Source organism: Anomaloglossus baeobatrachus, chromosome 3, assembly GCF_048569485.1.
Source record: "Anomaloglossus baeobatrachus isolate aAnoBae1 chromosome 3, aAnoBae1.hap1, whole genome shotgun sequence".
Lineage (NCBI taxonomy): Eukaryota > Metazoa > Chordata > Amphibia > Anura > Aromobatidae > Anomaloglossus > Anomaloglossus baeobatrachus.
Window position 1 is genome coordinate 10437135 of NC_134355.1, and position 19953 is coordinate 10457087.

The window sequence follows — 19953 nt, forward strand, 5'->3', positions numbered from 1 at the left end:
AGCAGATATGGAGCAAGCGCTGAAGGCAGCAGATATGGAGCAAGCGCTGAAGGCAGCAGATATGGAGCAAGCGCTGAAGGCAGCAGATATGGAGCAAGCGCTGAAGGCAGCAGATATGGAGCAAGCGCTGAAGGCAGCACATATGGAGCAAGCGCTGAAGGCAGCACATATGGAGCAAGAGCTGAAAGCAGCACATATGGAGCAAGAGCTGAAGGCAGCACATATGGAGCAAGAGCTGAAGGCAGCAGATATGGAGCAAGCGCTGAAGGCAGCAGCAGATATGGAGCAAGCGCTGAAGGCAGCAGCAGATATGGAGCAAGCGCTGAAGGCAGCAGATATGGAGCAAGCGTTGAAGGCAGCACATATGGAGCAAGCGCTGAAGGCAGCACATATGGAGCAAGCGCTGAAGGCAGCACATATGGAGCAAGCGCTGAAGGTAGCACATATGGAGCAAGCGCTGAAGGCAGCACATATGGAGCAAGCGCTGACGGCAGCAGCAGACCGAGGTTCTGTCCATCAGACCCAGGTTCTGTCCATCAGACCCGGCCTACTGACCACATTAGCTGCAGCTCTGGATGTGACTGGAGAACACATTTCCCATAATCCTTGTCTGCGGGACAGGAGATGGGCGGCGGGTGCGGGGAGCAGGATAATGAAATCCTTCAGCCGCGCTGCTCGCACATATCTCACTATGGTTAATTAAAAATGATATCTACCGCGCGGCCGCTAATTAAAGAGCAGTCTCTCATGGACGCCCCTGATAAAGGGGAGCGAGGACGGCGCCGACACACGATCATATACAGGGAGAGGGGCGACAGGGCAGAACCGGGGGATACAAACACCTATACACAGATAGGGGGGGACACTCACCGCGGAAGAGGGGGGGAGACAACAAACACCTATACACCGATAGTGGGGACAACCACCGCGGATGGGGGGGGGGGTTAAGACCACAAACACAGCCGGCAGGGGGGGGGGGGTGCGACAAACACAGCCGGAGGGGGGGTGCGACAAACACAGCCGGAGGGGGGGTGCGACAAACACAGCCGGAGGGGGGGGGGTGCAAAAAACACAGCCGGAGGGGGGGGGTGCAAAAAACACAGCCGGAGGGGGGGGTGCAACAAACACAGCCGGAGGGGGGGGGTGCAACAAACACAGCCGGAGGGGGGGGGTGCAACAAACACAGCCGGAGGGGGGGGGTGCAACAAACACAGCCGGAGGGGGTGCAACAAAATCAAAAAAGGGGGGATACAACAAACACAACCGGAAATGGGAGGGGGTACAAACAAACACAACTGGAGGGGGGGGGGGGACTACAAAAACCACTGAAGAAAGAACAAGAAACACAACCGGTGAAAAACCCAAAAGACGAGGAGGGCAACAAACATCACGGGGGGGAGGAGCTGCTGAGCTCAGAGAGGTGCGGAGTGTCCTCCTGACGAGCGCTGGGAGCCGCCGCCGTGAATCGTCTTATTTTGCTTTTTAAGCTCTTTTTATTTAGTTTGAAATGTCTCCAAGTCAAGCAAATCAGGCGGCATCCTCCCGTCCTCCGCTGCACGCCGCCGCCAATCAGCTGATCAACTGACAAGGGAATTTATTACACAAAGTGACGGCGACAAATTTATGATCCCCGCCAAATACCGCCAAATACCGCCATCCAGGGAGGAAAGCAACGGGACACGACGAAGACCGAGAATTTACAATATTCCACAGATTAAACTCCAAATATATTAAATATCCGTGTTTACTGTCTAATCACATCCAAAGCTGCATGTAGAATTATTATCCTCCAGTCACCTCCAGAGCTGCAGTCACTATTCTGCTGTTACATCTTGTATTTTCCTCCAGTCACCTCCAGAGCTGCAGTCACTATTCTGCTGTTACATCAGGTCTTTTCCCTGAGGATTTATAATAACATTAGCCCCTGCCATCTCCGCTCCTCGCATTAATACGAGGGCCTGTATTATAATATCCTGGTTCGGTATACACAGACGCTGTGGTGCAAACATCTCAAAAATCCATCATGATACGGACCGCGGGGACACTCCCCGGGCCGCAAATTCCCCCCCCCCACCCATCCCTCCCCGGGCCGCAAATTCCCCCCCCCACCCGTCCCTCCCCGGGCCGCAAATTCCCCCCCCCGCCCGTCCCTCCCCGGGCCACAGATTCCCCCCACGGGCCGCAGGTTCCCCCCGCCCGTCCCTCCCTGGGCTGCAAATTTCCCCCCGCCCGTCCCTCTCCGGGCCCCAGATTTCCCCCCGCCCGTCCCTCTCCGGGCCCCAGATTTCCCCCCGCCCGTCCCTCTCCGGGCCCCAGATTTCCCCCGCCCGTCCCTCTCCGGGCCCCAGATTTCCCCCGCCCGTCCCTCTCCGGGCCCCAGATTTCCCCCGCCCGTCCCTCTCCGGGCCCCAGATTTCCCCCGCCCGTCCCTCTCCGGGCCCCAGATTTCCCCCGCCCGTCCCTCTCCGGGCCCCAGGTTCCCCCCGCCCGTCCCTCCCCGGGCCCCAGGTTCCCCCCGCCCGTCCCTCTCCGGGCCCCAGATTTCCCCCCGCCCGTCCCTCTCCGGGCCCCAGATTTCCCCCGCCCGTCCCTCTCCGGGCCCCAGATTTCCCCCGCCCGTCCCTCTCCGGGCCCCAGATTTCCCCCGCCCGTCCCTCTCCGGGCCCCAGATTTCCCCCGCCCGTCCCTCTCCGGGCCCCAGATTTCCCCCGCCCGTCCCTCTCCGGGCCCCAGATTTCCCCCGCCCGTCCCTCTCCGGGCCCCAGATTTCCCCCCGCCCGTCCCTCTGGGCCGTAGATTCCCCCGATTCCTCTCGGAGACGTCTTTTACCACTTGTGTAGACGGGAGACAAGGATCTCTGAACATTTCCATGTGACTTCTGGAACTTGTAGTCCTTCAATGTGGTAAAGCAGGAATGCGGCATGGACTGCCCTGCGATCCTGTAACCGCTAATCACTCCGGGATAATAATACTCTCATGCACAAGTGGAGAAAAGCGGCTTAGCTGTGAGACGGCTGATAACAGCGAGGTCAGAGGATTAGATGTAAATCCAGCCGGGGAGAGGAGGGGGCGGCACAACATGAGAATCAATCACCAAACCATGGGGGTCCGCACCTGCAGCCCCCAGAGATCCCCATAAATTGTGCCCCGGAGAAGGGGGATGTGGTCAGGACTGAAATCCCTGCAATCTTCACACGGGTGTACTGTGCCTTTAAGATGTGCAACAAACTGTTACATTGTAGCAGGCGGCGAGATTTAAAGGAACAGGATAAAAAAAAAAAATATATATATATATATCATTCTGTTATGCTCCAGTCACATCCAAAGCTGCTGGATTACTGTCAAGGGATGTAATAGCTGTCCATCAGACACTAGTCGCCTCCAGAGCTGCACTCACACTGGTTTCCACTTTTAGGCTGCAGGTACTGGCAGCTCCTTCCGTTTTCTGCAGAACATTGCACCGCAGGGGGAGACATGTACACGCTGCCACATTGTGGTACCAGAAAGGAATGCAGCTTTAGATGTGACTAGTGTCTGCAGCACCAATGCGCGGACGACGCCGGAGAGCTGCGGGGGACGACGCCGGAGTGCTGCGGGGGGGACGCCGGGGTGTGACAGAAGGAACTGAAGAGTGAGACACGGAAGCTTCTTTCCCGTCACACCTGCCGCCATGGCTGGAGGATAATCCCGCGGCCGTGCATTATCTGCTGACAGCGGCTTATAACGGTGACGTAAGGGGAGCGGCGGCGGTATTACACGGCGTTTAATGTGACAGCACAAACCACCTGAATTCAGCAGAAAAATCTGACGGCTTCTTGGCCGGCCCCTAATAAGGTCCGCAGAGCCCCCGATATCCTGGACGAAATAACGAAAAATCCGCCAAACCCCTCACAGAAAAGAACAATTACCTGAACTGACCCGAGGTAAGAAACGCCGGACCCCCCGCCCCTCCCCCGCCGCAGGCAGAGGAAAGAAAAAGATATGGCCGGCGGAATTAATCCCAGGATCTCAGAACCGCCGGTGGATCATCTCGAGTTCAGCTCCGCAAGTCCCAACGCAGCCGTGAACAGAGCAATAACAAAGAAAGCGGAGAGATAGCGAAGGAGGAGGAGGACACCAAGCGGACCCCCGGCTCCTGCACCAAAACCTGCATGACGAAGACGGCTCCACAATGTGTAACAATCAACAAAATCCACCAGCAGAATAGTGACCGCAGCTCCGGAGAAAAATACAGGAGGAGTAATGTAAACTATGTACCCACAGTGACTGCACCAGCAGAATAGTGAGTGCAGCTCTGGAGTATAATACAGGAGGTAACTCAGGACCAGTAATGTATGTGCACAGTGACTGCACCAGCAGAATAGTGAGTGCAGCTCTGGAGTAGAATACAGGAGGTAGCTCAGGATCAGTAATGTAATGTATGTATACAGTGACTGCACCAGCAGAATAGTGAGTGCAGCTCTGGAGTATAATACAGGAGATAACTCAGGATTAGTAATGTAATGTATGTACACAGTGACTGCCAGCAGAATAGTGAGTGCAGCTCTGGAGTATAATACAGGAGGTAACTCAGGATCAGTAATGTAATGTAATGTATGTACACAGTGACTGCACCAGCAGAATAGTGAGTGCAGCTCTGGAGTATAATACAGGCGGTAACTCAGGATCAGTAATGTAATGTATGTACACAGTGACTGCCCCAGCAGAATAGTGAGTGCAGCTCTGGAGTATAATACAGGAGGTATCTCAGGATCAGTAATGTAATGTATGTACACAGTGACTGCACCAGCAGAATAGTGAGTGCAGCTCTGGAGTAGAATACAGGAGGTAACTCAGGATCAGTAATGTAATGTATGTACACAGTGACTGCACCAGCAGAATAGTGAGTGCAGCTCTGGAGTATATTAAAGCTATATATGGCTACACCCATCATGACCTCCTCCTGTAAACACAGCTACGCTCCTCATATAATACTGCTGTAAGAGTTTATTATGAGTTTAAGGGAACCTGTCACCAAGTTTTCCCTGTATGAACTACATCTTCTATCTTTAAGTGCTCATGTGCAGCGCTCCTCCATCCTGCTCCTAAGCGCCCATATATCTCAAAAACCTGTCCCATTCTCTTCCACAGCATTTGGTGATCAGAGGCGGTGCGGTCAGACGGGAGCCTCTGGTCTGTGCACAGCGGCGGTGCGATCAGACGGGAGCCTCTGGTCTGTGCACAGCGGCGGTGCGATCAGACGGGAGCCTCTGGTCTGTGCACGGTGGCGGTGTGGTCAGACGGGAGCCTCTGGTCTGTGCACGGTGGCGGTGTGGTCAGACAGGAGCCTCTGGTCTGTGCACGGTGGCGGTGTGGTCAGACGGGAGCCTCTGGTCTGTGCACAGCGGCGGTGCGGTCAGACGGGAGCCTCTGGTTTGTGCACAGCGGCGGTGCGGTCAGACGGGAGCCTCTGGTCTGTGCACGGCGGCGGTGCGGTCAGACGGGAGCCTCTGGTCTGTGCACGGTGGCGGTGTGGTCAGATGGGAGCCTCTGGTCTGTGCACAGCGGCGGTGCGGTCAGACGGGAGCCTCTGGTCTGTGCACGGTGGCGGTGCGGTCAGACGGGAGCCTTGGTCTGTGCACGGCGGCGGTGCGGTCAGACGGGAGCCTCTGGTCTGTGCACGGTGGCAGTGCGGTCAGACGGGAGCCTCTGGTTTGTGCACAGCGGCGGTGCGGTCAGACGGGAGCCTCTGGTCTGTGCACAGCGGCGGTGCGGTCAGACAGGAGCCTCTGGTCTGTGCACAGCGGCGGTGCGGTCAGACGGGAGCCTCTGGTCTGTGCACGGTGGCGGTGTGGTCAGATGGGAGCCTCTGGTCTGTGCACAGCGGCGGTGTGGTCAGACGGGAGCCGCTGCTCTGTGCATGGAGCCACCGGTCTCCACCTTCACCGTCCTCCTTGACTTGGATGACGTCCTCTGCAGGATGGTTACAGGAGGGGTTTTCTGGATATGTGGGGGAGCTGGCGGCTTATTAACAGGTTGGGGGCTGCACACGAGGTAGGAGATGCAGTTTACACAGGGACAGCCTGGTGACAGCTGCCACAGATAAGGTACAGTGTCCCGGCTGACAGCGCGGGGTCCGCTCCTCTGGGGTCTGCTCCTCTCTATTCTACTCCTTTATCTATAAAACCAGAAAAGCAAATATCAGTGACAGCAGCGAGCGGCCGAGGACCGCACAAGACTGCCCCCCAGTGGCCGCTCTGCAGCCTGCAGCTGCCATCACAGGCTACAGACCAATTACTGGAGACCGTTCACACAACAAGACGCTTCTAAGGCTATGTGTCCACGGTAGAATGTACCTGCGGATTTTTCTGCATGAAAATCCGCGACTTTCGCGGCAAATCCGCACCTTATTTTTGCCGCGGATTTACCGCGGATTACCGCAAGTTTGCCGCGGATTTTGATGCAAATTTTTTTTTTTTTTCCCCCATTCTATACCCAAAATCCGCACCAAAATCCGCAACAATAATTGACATGCTGCAGATTTTTCCGGATCAAAATCCGCGGCAAATCCGCCGCGGAAAAATCCGCAGCATGGACACAGCATTTCCAAAATGCCATTGAAATGGCTTGGAAGTGCCGCTGCTGCAGATTTTCGGAAAATCCGCGGTAAATCCGCGGCAAAATCCACGCAAAATCCGCAGCGTGGGCACATAGCCTAAGGCTGTGCCCACGGGACTCTGTATCTGCGGATTTTTCTGCATCAAAATCCGCAGCTTTCCCCCGGAATCCGCACCTTTTCATAGGTGCGGATTTGACGCGGATTTTGCGATTTTTTTTTTAATTCAATTAAATAGGCAAAATCAGCACGAAAATCCGCAACAATAATTGACATGCTGCAGATTTTTCCGCACGAAAATCCGCACGATTTCTGCTGCGGAAAAATCCCCAGCATGGGCACCGCATTTCCCAAATGCCATAGAAGTGGCTGGGGTGTAGCTGTGCTGCAGATTTCTGGAAAATCCGCGCATTTTCCGCAGCGTGGGCACATAGCCTTATAATGAAGGAAATCACAGGAAACAAGCAAACGGCAGAGCAGACCCTCCAGCGAGAACAGGAGAAACCCGAGGACTGGGCAGGGGAAAGAACTAGAAATAATCCCAACATAATCCAGAGGACAGAGCTAGAAATAATCCCAACATAATCCAGAGGAAAAAGCTAGAAATAATCCCAACATCATCCAGAGGAGAGAGCTAGAAATAATCCCAACATAATCCAGAGGAAAGAAATAGAAACAATCCCAACATAATCCAGAGGACAGAGCTAAAAATAACCCCAACATAATCCAGAGGACAGAGCTAGAAATAATCCCAACATAATCCAGAGGAAAGAGCTAGAAATAATCCCAACATAATCCAGAGGAGAGAGCTAGAAATAATCCCAACATAATCCAGAGGAAAGAAATAGAAACAATCCCAACATAATCCAGAAAAGAGAGCTAGAAATAATCCAAACATAAACCAGAGGAAAGAGCTAGAAATAATCCCAACATAATGCAGAGGACAGAGCAAGAAATAATTCCAAAATAATCCAGAGGAGAGAGCTAGAAATAATCCCAACATAATCCAGAGGAGAGAGCTAAAAATAATCCCAACATAATCCAGAGGAGAGAGCTAGAAATAATCCCAACATAATCCAGAGGAAAGAAATAGAAACAATCCCAACATAATCCAGAAAAGAGAGCTAGAAATAATCCAAACATAAACCAGAGGAAAGAGCTAGAAATAATCCCAACATAATGCAGAGGACAGAGCAAAAAATAATTCCAAAATAATCCAGAGGAGAGAGCTAGAAATAATCCCAACATAATCCAGAGGAGAGAGCTAAAAATAATCCCAACATAATTCAGACCAACTAGAAATAATCCCAACATAAACCAGAGCAAAGAGTGAGAAATAAATAATCCCAAAATAATCCAGTGAAAAGAGCTAGAAATAATCCCGACATAAACAAGAGCATAGGAAAGTCTGGAAAACAAACCCCGTAAGGCAGGTAAGCCTCTATCTCCATAGTGGAGGGCTGGGATTTCCGCAGGTAAATCCGCAGGAATAATTGACATGCAGTTATGCGCGGGACATCCGCAGAATATTCTGCAGCCGCACATACTGCAGCATGGACACCGCACTCCCCATGTCCCATAGGGTACCATGGGGAGTGTCTGTACTTGCTGAAACCTGCAGATTTATCTAGAAAATCCAGATAAATCCGCAGGTTTTCCGCAGCAAAATCCGCAGGAGCAAGCTCCCGTGGGCACAGGGCCTAATACAGGATAAGTAATTATGTACTCAGTGATGGCCACGATTCAGTAAGACTGGCATTGTACTTGTCACACTAGGTACGGGGAAGTACCAAGTGAACGGCGAAACGGAAGGGAAACCCTTTGTCTAAGGAAAGGGACAGATGGTGACCCCTGACCAAACCTACTGCCAGTCCCTGGGGTCCCTCACCACACTAAATAGGTTCCGCACCTATGCACTGAGCCGGATACCTGATCCTAAGATGACCCTAGTGCTGGACCCTAAATAGGGAACGGGAGGGATGAGCTCTTCATCAACCCCACTAAACACTATAGAAGACACAAGGAGGACACACGGGGGAAAAGCATGAACTACTTATCTACAGATGACTCAGGTAGAAGGTCAGCAACAATACCACAGAGGAGAACAAGCCACCAGCTTGCAACCAGAGCTAGAATGAGCTGAATAATATCACCAGCACCAGTCCAGAGAAGATGGGAGAATTTAATCACAAGGGAAATACTGATAATCAGCAGCTGTTCGGGTGGAGGGTTCTGCTGGATCTTAAAGGAGAAGAGATGAAAATCCAGCAGTAAAGCTACCGAATATAATAAATACTGACAGCAGGAACAATAGAAAGTGAGGGAGCATCTGTGCAGCCAAACGCTGTGACCTTCTACTGCCAGAAACCACATAACTGTATATCACCAATGACACACCCATGGACAGCACCCCCCTTCTCCGGACACTCAGGACCAGGCCTATCTGGATGGGCAGCATGAAATGAATGAGCCGATCTTGTGGCAGTCACATCCGATGCTGGGACCCCCATCCTCTCCTCTGGTCTATAGCCCCTCCAGTGCACCAAGTATTCAAGGGAACAATGTACAAAATGAGAGTCAACAATTTTAGTTACTTGAAACTCCAAATTACCATCAACCGTGATTGCAGCCGGTGGCGGGGGCATTGCTCCAGGGGTTCCACACACTTTTCGAGCAGAAACCTGTGCAATATGCTACTGGGTTAATGATGGAGGTTATCTTATAGGGACCAATAAACCTAGGCACAAAACGCTTTCCAAAATTTGGAGACAATCTGTATTCCCCGATCTGAGACCACATGGGAAGGATCCCCGGGAAGCCTCACGATCTCATTGATGAACACTGAGTCGTGGCATTCGGAGGTTTCGGTAACGTGATGAAATGCGTCATCTTATTGAAAATATCCACCACCACTAACACCACAGAAGACAAAGGCAGGGCAGTAACGAAGTCCCTGGATAGAGGCCTCCATGGTCTATTCGGGATAGCCAATGGCAGGAGAGGTCCTGATGGACGAGCATACGTAACCTTGGAAAGTGCCCAAATATTGCAAGCAGGCACATAGTTAACCGCATTCCGATGCAACCTCGGCTACTAAAATGAGGTCCAGGGTTGCGTTACTGCCTGGATGACCCGCAAGTACAGAGTTGTGATGTTCACCCATTCATTTATGGGGTGGCACAAACATCCTCCCTGAGGGGCAGGAGGCCGGGGCGTCCCCCTAAGCCTCCAACACCTCCCCCTCCAGGTCTGGGCACAAGGCCGAGACGACCACCCTCTTCTGCAAAATTGGCACCGGGTTCACATGATCACTACCACCAGGGAAGCTCCGGGATAATGTATTTGCTTTGATGATCTTAATCTCTGGACAGGGACAGTAAAATTAAATCTGGTAAAAAATAAAGACCATCCTGCCTGGGATTGAGACGATTGGCAGAGTCCAAATTCAACAGCTTTTTATGGTCTGTGATTACCGTAATGGGATGAACTGCCGCCTCCAGCCAATAGCGCCATTCCTCGAAAGCCAACTTAATTTCCAAGAGTTCTCTGTTACCAACATCATAGTCTCTCTCGGCTAAGGACAATTTTTAAGAAAAGAATAATTTAACAGAAGACGAACCCTGTGACAACACAGCCCCCACCCCCACCTCAGATGCATCAAACTCCACGATAAAAGGCTGTGAAACATCAGGCTGAGTGTGTACAGGTGCTGAGAAAAAAACATTCTTTTAAAGAGGAAAAAGCCCAGAATGCGACCATTTAGAGAAATCCGACCCTTAGTCATGTCAGTGAGAGGCTTTACAATTACTGGATAATTTTGAATACATTTCCAGTAAAAAAATTGGTAAATCCTAGAAAGTCCAATAACGCTTTCAGGTTTTCTGGATGATCCCAATCAGTACAGCACAGACCTTCTCTGGATCCATCCGAAAACCTGAAGACGACAATAGTACCCCAAAAATTGCACCAACACACTTCTCCAGTTTGGCGTAAAGTTTGTTATCCCTTAAAATCTGTAATACCTGTTTACTATGTATCTGATGAGTCTCCAGATCAGGGGAGCAGATCAAGATATTGTCCAAATAACCCACCACAAACCTGCCGCCAAACGCTGACAAATATTCACAAAATGCTGGAAACCGGCGCGGCCATTAGTGAGGTCAAACAGCATGACCTGACCTTCACAATGCCCCTCAGGTGTATGGAAAGCCGTTTTCCATTCACCCCCCTCTAAGATTCTAACCAGATTGTAGCCCCCCATAAGTCCAACTTGGAGAATAATATTAATAATAATAACAATAATAATAATATTTACTCACTTATATAGCGCTATTAATTCCGCAGCGCTTTACATACATTGGCAACACTGTCCCCATTGGGGCTCACAATCTAAATTAACCACTTAGCTCCCACAATCTGGTTGAATAAATCTGGAATCAGAGGGATGGGTTCTTTGACTGTAATCTGATTCAATTTCCGAAAATACAACCAAGGGCGGAGACCCCGCCCCCCCCCCCCCCCCCCCCCCGTCTTTCTTCCTAACGAAGAAGAACCCTGCCACCATGGTAATATGTAATATGTCCCTTCTCCAGACCCTCAGTAATGTAATCTTTCATGGCTTGTCTCTGGCCCGGAAAGTTTATGCAGTCTGGACTTGGGAAGTTTTGTTCCCGGAAGCAGATTAATGGGACAGTCGTATACACGATGGGGAGACAAATCCTGACACCCCCCCTCCAAAAATACATCCTCAAACCCAGACAAAAATACAGGTAAGGTCTCCATAGAGATCGCACAGAGAGAGGAGTGTTCAGACCATTATCAAGACAGTAATTTCCCCACTCCATAATTTCCCAGGATTGCCAATCCACTACTGGATTATGCTTCACCAACCAAGGTAGACCCAGTACAGTGGGAGTGGGAAGACCCTCCAGGACATAGGAAATTACTCCATAATGCAGGGTCCTACCCTCAGTCTTATACTGTGTACCATCTGTGTCAGGCATCCCTGAGCAAGCGGAGCGGAGTCAATGGCGTAGATGGAGATGGGGGTTAGCCACGCACGGCACATAAGCCCATGAGATCTTACAGAGCATCCACCATGCTGACTCCTGCTCCACTGTCCATGAACACAAACCCTCTCAGTCCTGCTCTCTAGCACCACCTCTGCTGTCAGGACAAAGCAAGAATTACATGTGGAAAACAAACATACACTCTGATTGTCCATCCTCACACCACCAAGGTTCCAGATGTTCCTTTTTGCCTAAGAATTGAGGGGCAGATTCCAATAAAATGACCCTCTTTCCAAAAAAAAACAACACACCACCTCCTTTTGCAGATTTTAGTGAGAACTTGCAAAGTAATGGCTCCCCCTAGTTGTATAGGCTCCTCCAAACCCATGAGTGATGGTTCATCCGCCAGATCAACCCCCCACCCCCCCCGATAATGGGTCTCCAGGGGGAATGGTGTAACCAGTCTATCTCGGAGGCGTCTGTCCACACACACAGCCAAGGACATGGCGGCCACAAAGACTCAGGGGTTTCGTAAATCATCAAGGCATCTTTCAATTTCTTTGAAAGGCCCTGACAGAATTGTCTTCTGAGCGCCGGGTCCTTCCATTTAGTGTCAGTTCCCGTCTACGAAATTCTGAGCAATAAGTCTCCGCTGACTGATACCTGCTGGAGGCGACGCAGCCTGGAGTCAGCCAAGGAGACTCGGTCAGGATCATCAGAGATGAGACCCAAAGTCCCAAAAAATCCACCGACCGGAGGCTACGGAGCCATGTGGCACCGAGAAAGCCGAGGAATGTGGATCCCCCTACAACAGTGAGATCACAATCCCCATAATCCCCACCGCGGCTCCTCATCTACAGAGGAGTAAGGCCGAAGCTTAAAGTACAGTTTACAAGTCTCCTAAAAGAGAAAAAAATGTCACTACCCCAGCAAACCGGTCTGAGGGAGCAATGATGTGCTCCGGCGGAACCTGCAGAATCCAGAATATGGGGATATTTAAGCACATGGAGAATACTGATGATCAGCAGCTGGATGGAAGGAGAGCTCCGCTGGGTCCTAAAGGGGAAGAGATGAATCCAGCAGGAAAGCTACCTATACCAATGAATACTGACAGCAGGAACAATGGAAAGTCATGGAGCATCTGCGCAGCCAAACACTGTGACCTTCTATGGCCAGAAACCACATGTACTGACACACCCGTGACACACCCGTGACAGTACTCCCCAGTTTTAATGAAGTGACGTGGCGAACACAGAAGAGCCATTAATGAATCTGGTGCATCTTACACGGGTTATGTTCCTCACCAGAAATATTATTCCATTTTGGCTGTTATCCAGGACTGCTCTGAGAATGACAATAGATGCCACATTTCTGCACCTTCACGTGGCCCAAATATTGCGACTTTTCACAGTGTTTTACACCAGAAATAAACCCTTTCTGTATCGGCCCCGTCTGTGTCTGAGAACAGATTATAGGCAGCGTTGCTCTGTGTATCATACATTATTTCATGCACAGGCCCCAGAGCCGCGCACCCGAGCCGCACGGACCTGCGCACTCGAGCCGCACGGACCTGCGCACCCGAGCCGCACGTACCTGCACACCCGAGCCGCACGGACCTGCGCACCCGAGCCGCACGGACCTGCGCACCCGAGCCGCACGGACCCGCGCACCCGAGCCGCACGGACCCGCGCACCCGAGCTGCACGTACCCGCGCACCCGAGCCGCACGTATCTGCGCACCCGAGCCGCACGTATCTGCGCACCCGAGCCGCACGTACCCGCGCACCCGAGCTGCACGTACCCGCGCACCCGAGCCGCACATACCCGCACACCCGAGCCGCACATACCTGCACACCCGAGCCGGGAAATATAGCTTCTGCCAGGACCGACAGTAGAACTGCGAGTGGTCGATGACTCGGATCCAGTCCAGCTCATCCATGGAGACCTCAATGTAGTAGGAATACGACCTGCGAACAATACACGGGAATCACGGCTCTGACATCCAAATACGTGGCTATTTCCCTCGCCCCCTATACATCCCGGGGAGCACTTTCTGTTACTGTCCTCCTCGTGTCAGTCTTTACTGATGGACTAGCATTGCATTTATGGACGGGGGACAAAAAGTTCTATTGTTACCTGCAATCATCCACATCAGCGAGGAGCCATAGCAAGGATATGCTCAGGGATTGCAGAGTGAGCCGACGAGACAGAGGGGGTCCGCCAAAAGGGGCAGAGGGGGGGGGGGGGGGCGCCCGAAAGGGGCGGGACAGAGGGGGGGGCGCCAAAAGGGGCAGAGGGGGGGCGCCAAAAGGGGCAGAAGGGGGGGGGCCACCGAAAGGGGCAGAAGGGGGGGGGCCGCTGAAAGGGGCAGAAGGGGGGGGGCCGCCGAAAGGGGCAGAAGGGGGGGGGGGCCGAAAGGGGCAGAGGGGGGCCCTTGTAATGTACGTACCGGCTGTCGCGATCCCAGAGGAGCAGGCGGATGTGGTTGATGATGGACGGCTGCCCCAGCTTCACTTCCAGGCCGGAGCGACAATCATCCTCGATCGGGTGCCGAGAAAAGCCGTGATCCAAGTCGTAGTTCTGAGTGTCGCCGTCCAGCAGAGCCGACTTCAGCTCCCCCTTCACCACCTGCGCTCCGTACTTCATGGTGGCAATGTTCTCCTCCGGGACTGGGGGAGGGGAGAGGACAAAATGCATAATAAAAGGTGCAGAACGTTATAAAACACCACGTCAGGGGGCTGGGGGTAAACGTACCATCCTAAAGGGGGGCTCCCTGGAATCGCGCGAACCTCGTCACATCTAGAGCTGCGCTCACACCTTGGGTGCTGCCCTACAGCTCTCATCACACATGGCAGAACATTTTGGTTATATAGCTGAACTATAAATGCAGCTCTGGAGGTGACAATTCTAGCTGCAGCATTAGGCTATGTGTCCACGGTAGAATGTCCCTGCGGATTTTTCTGCCTGAAAATCCGCGACTTTCGCGGCAAATCCGCACCCGCGGATTTGCGCCGCGAATTTACCGCGGATTTGCCGCGGATTTTGATGCGGATTTCATTTTTTTTTTTTTCCCCCATTCAAAAACAAAAATCCAGACCAAATCTGCACCAAATAATTGACATGCTGTAGATTTTTCCGGATCAAAATCCGCGGCAAATCCGCAGCGGAAAAATCCGCAGCATGGACACAGCATTTCCAAAATGCCATTGAAATGGCTTGGAAGTGCCGCTGCTGCAGATTTTCGGGAAATCCGCGGCAAAATCCGCGCAAAATCCGCGGTAAATCCGCAGCGTGGGCACATAGCCTAATGTGTGACTGGAGTATTACCTGTGTGAATGCAGCTCTGAGGCTGTGGATACAATATGTGGATACTTATGATCGCAGCTGTGAATGTGACACTGGATATGATTGGAGCGTGAGATAAAAGATGCAGCTCTGGATGTGACTGGAGGATAGAAATTCTGTCTTGACACTGACACTGTATTGTGGCTGCAGCTCTGGATGTGAGCACAGTATAACACAGGCACATGGGTTATGTGGCGCTGCACACGGGGAAGTAACGTCTTGCGGCAGCGGCCTCGTACTTAGCATCCCTCGGTAGTTCAGGTCCATGTCGCGGCTCTCGGATCGCACTTTTATGGCGTCCAGGATGGAGTCGGGGGTGAGCAGCGCAGACGGACGGACCACGTTCAGCAGCTCCGTCAGGCTCATGAGCGGGAGGCGCACGGCGGCCATGATCTCCGTGTGATTCTCCTTCGTGTTGTGTCTGCACCAGCGCATCAGAGACTGGAACACGTCCTTCTCCGGGGCCGCGAACGAGTCTCTCCGCACAATATCCAGGAGCGCGGCCTGTGAAGAGAGCGGGCAGAGCGATTACAGGGGTACACAAGGGGCTCACATCATACCGCACCTGTGTACAGAGCGAATACAGGGGCACACAAGGGGCTCACATTATACCGCACCTGTGTACAGAGCGATTACAGGGGCACACAAGGAGCTCACATCATACGATTACAGGGGCACACAAGGGGCTCACATCATACCGCACCTGTGTACAAAGCGATTACAGGGGCACACAAGGGGCTCACATCATACCGAACCTGTGGGCAGAGCGATTACAGGCAACACACAAGGGGCTCACATCATACCGCACCTGTGTACAAAGCGATTACAGGGGCACACAAGGGGCTCACATCTTACCGAACCTGTGTACAAAGCGATTACAGGGGCACACAAGGGGCTCACGTCATACCGCACCTGTGTAGAGAGCGATTACTGGGGCACACAAGGGGCTCACATCATACCGAACCTGTGTACAAAGCGATTACAGGGGCACACAAGGGGCTCACATCATACCGAACCTGTGTACAAAGCGATTACAGGGGCACACAAGGGGCTCACGTCATACCGCACCTCTGTACAGAGCGATTACAGGGGCACACAAGGGGCTCACATCATACCGAACCTGTGTACAAAGCGATTACAGGGGCACACAAGGGGCTCACATCATACCGAACCTGTGTACAAAGCGATTACAGGGGCACACAAGGGGCTCACGTCATACCGCACCTCTGTACAGAGCGATTACAGGGGCACACAAGGGGCTCACATCATACCGAACCTGTGGGCAGAGCGATTACAGGCAACACACAAGGGGCTCACATCATACCGCACCTGAGTACAAAGCGATTACAGGGGCACACATCATACCGCACCTGTGTACAAAGCAATTACAGGGGAACACAAGGGGCTCACGTCATACCGCACCTGTGTACAGAGCGATTACAGGGGCACAAAAGGGGCTCACATCATACCGCACCTGTGTACAGAGCGATTACAGGGGACAAACAAGGGGCTCACATCATACCGCACCTGTGTAGAGAGCGATTACTGGGGCACACAAGGGGCTCACATCATACTGCACCTGTGTACAAAGCGATTACAGGGGCACACAAGGGGCTCACATCATACCGCACCTGTGTACAGAGCGATTACAGGGGCACACAAGGGGCTCACGTCATACCGAACCTGTGTACAGAGCGATTACAGGGGCACACAAGGGGCTCACATCATACCGCACCTGTGTACAGAGCGATTACAGGGGCACACAAGGGGCTCAGGTCATACCGCACCTGTGTACAGAGCGATTACAGGGGCACACAAGGGGCTCACATCATACCGAACCTGTGTACAGAGCAATTACAGGGGCACACAAGGGGCTCACATCATACCGCACCTGTGTACAGAGCGATTACAGGGGCACACAAGGGGCTCACATCATACCGCACCTGTGTACAGAACGATTACAGTGGCACACAAGGGGCTCACGTCATACCGCACCTGTGTACAGAGCGAATACAGGGGACACACAAGGGGCTCACATCATACCGCACCTGTGGGCAGAGCGATTACAGGCAACACACAAGGGGCTCACATGATACCGCACCTGTGTACAGAGCGATTACAGGGGCACACAAGGGGCTCACATCATAACGCACCTGTGTATAGAGCGATTACAGGGGCACACAAGGGGCTCACGTCATACCGCACCTGTGTACAGAGCGATTACAGGGGACACACAAGGGGCTCACATCATACCGCACCTGTGGGCAGAGCGATTACAGGCAACGCACAAGGGGCTCACATCATACCGCACCTGTGTACAGAGCGATTACAGGGGACAAACAAGGGGCTCACATCATACCGCACCTGTGTACAGAGCGATTACAGGGGCACACAAGGGAAGCATCAACAGTCAGTAGGAAACTGCATTTAATCTAGAACCCCCGCAGTGATATATGACTCATTAATTAGAACCCTGCAGTGATGTACAACATATGCTCCAGAACCCCCCAGTGATATGTCAAACTAAAATCCTGTTACATTTTCCCCCCGTGTAATCTGGAACCCCGCACGTGATGCCCAGTGTATAGTCTGGAACCTGCGGGGATGTACGACATACAGTGATGGGTGTTACCAGGGGTCAGCACCTTGGACAGGGTCAGGAAGCCGTCACTGGCGAGGACGTCCTGCGCGTTCCGGTCCATGAACGTACAGCAGGTGGAGCAGAGCTTGGACAGCGAGTACAGGCTGGCCACGTCGTAGATCATGCACACGTTCTGGATCTTCAGGATGGTGCACAGGTACTCGGACGTGGAGTCCTCCAGCTCGGGGAAGCCATACTTGTGCGCGAGGCTGAGGAAGTCCAGCAGCACCTCCTCCCGCTCATCCCGCAGGCTGGCCCGGCCCGTGTACATGTACTTCATCAGCATGGAGAACGCCTCGGGGCTGGTGTCCTGCAGCGTGATCTCTGCCTCCGGGCGAGACTCTCTCATCCCTCCGTATAGCAGCGCCCTGTGTAGTGTGATATACCGCGATATATGTGAGTATATATATCACACAGACAGCCGCCCCATATATATATACTGTATATGCACACACATATACAGTCATGGCTTAATGTGTTGGCACCCTTGAAATTGTTCCAGAAAATTAAGTATTTCTCCTTGTTAATTATTGCAATCACACATTGTTATACACAGGTTTATTTCCTTTGTGTAAAAAATTGAAAAAACACAAAAAAAGAGGGAAAAAAATGGCAAATTGGACAAAATTTCACTCAAAACACCCAAAAAAGGCAGGACAAAGTTGTTGGCACCTTTCCACAATTGTGGATGTACAACTTTGTAATGAGCATGTGATGCTCGTTCAAAATCATCTGTGGCAAGTAACAGGTGTGGGCAATAAGAAATCACACCCAAAACCAGATAAAAAGGTGAGAAGTTGATTCAGTATTTGCATTGTGTGTCTGTGTGTGTCGCACTAAGCATGGAGAACAGAAAGAGAAGAGAACGGTCTGAGGACTGGAGAACCAAAATTGGCAAAAAATATCAACAATGTTAAGTGTTGTGAATACGTTTTCCAGTTTGGGGCTCCCTCTTGTGGTGAGTGCTGGCGGTGCAGTTGACTTGTAGAATGAGAGCCACACACCTGTGGAGGAATGGCAATCTGGGTCAGATTGGGACTATATAACTGAGTAGTTTTCTCTTGTTACTTGCCAGTGCTCAATTGATTTCCTGTGTGTTAAGGACTTCCGGAATCCAGCCCTGCTCTCTACCAGAACTCCTCTCAGATAAGTGGTCTTTGTACCTCTGCTTATTGTTTCCACTTTATTATTGTTTTGTCTGCTTTGTTACTAATGCTTGATTCCTATTTTGCCTGTGTGGAGTTCTTGGTGGAATGGGATCATTCCCTGCTGGGAGTGTCTGTATACTTAGCTCCATGAGTCTGCAAGGTATGTTTTGTCATGCTTGCCATTAATTCAGTCCCTCATCTGTATTAGTGTTTTTGGATCCCAGTAACATTAGAGTGCTGATACAGTGGGGGAGAGGTTGTGACCTCCGGATTTTTCCATATCAGAAGTGCTGGTGTATATTAGGGTTTTTACGGCTGCAGATAGTGCTCCTTCCTATCCTTTCCTATAAAGATAGTTTGGGCCTCATCTTTGCTGAATCTGTTTTCTAGCTTTCTATTGTGTTTTCCAATATCACCGTAGTTTTTACATGTGAGGGGTTATCTATAGCTTTGGGGAGTGCTCCGAGGCAGATTAGCTTTTCTTATATCTCTGTTAGAATATTCATTTCTTCGGCTGTGTCGAGACGACCAGGTCATCGTAGGCTCGTCCCACGGCTACTTCTAGTTGTGTCAGGATTAGGTCTGCAGTCAGTTAAGGTTCCAGCCACTCAGTTACTAGTTGGGATTCCGCATTTTTTGATCCTCCTCGGTCCCTGAATCATAACACTTAAGGTTACAAGTCCATCTCCAGAGATCTTGATGTATTTTTGTCCACAGTGCGCAACATAAGCCATAAGTTTACAACCCCTGGCACTGTAGCTAATCTCCCTGGACGGCAGAAAAAAACTGATTGTAACTGGTTGTAACAGGATAGTCCGGACGGTGGATAAGCCCCAATCAAGTGTCAAAGAAATTCAAACCATCCTGCAGCTCAGGGGCATCAGTGTCAGCAAGAACTATCCGTCCACATCTGAATGACATGAAAAACTATGGAGGAGACCCCGGAGGACCCCACTGCTGACACAGACAGGAAAAAATCCCAAAATGTACATGAGTAACCAAAATCCTTCTGGATTCTCGTCTTGTAGACAGATGAGACCAGGATAGATCTTTTAGGTAAAGTGCATCATTCCACTGTTTACTGAAAATGGAATGAGGCTACAAAATAAAAAACAGCACCTACAGTCACACATGGTGGAGGTCAGAGATGTTTTGCTGCCTCTGGCACTGGGTGTGGTGACTGTGAGCAAGACATCATGAAATCTGAAGATTACCA

General features: G+C 51.6%; 1 protein-coding gene across 1 annotated transcript in view; it reads right to left on the minus strand.

Annotated features, from left to right (window-relative positions):
- The window catches only part of LOC142295878 (BTB/POZ domain-containing protein 9-like), a 101576-nt gene that overhangs the window by 79091 nt on the left and 2532 nt on the right, over positions 1–19953 (minus strand). Inside the window, exons 3-6 of the mRNA XM_075338984.1 lie at positions 17594–17957; positions 15188–15452; positions 14053–14272; positions 13451–13570 (exon numbers count right to left, since the gene is read on the minus strand). Of these exons, the coding sequence (XP_075195099.1) occupies positions 13451–13570; positions 14053–14272; positions 15188–15452; positions 17594–17957 (969 nt within the window). The remainder of the gene's footprint in view (positions 1–13450; positions 13571–14052; positions 14273–15187; positions 15453–17593; positions 17958–19953) is intronic.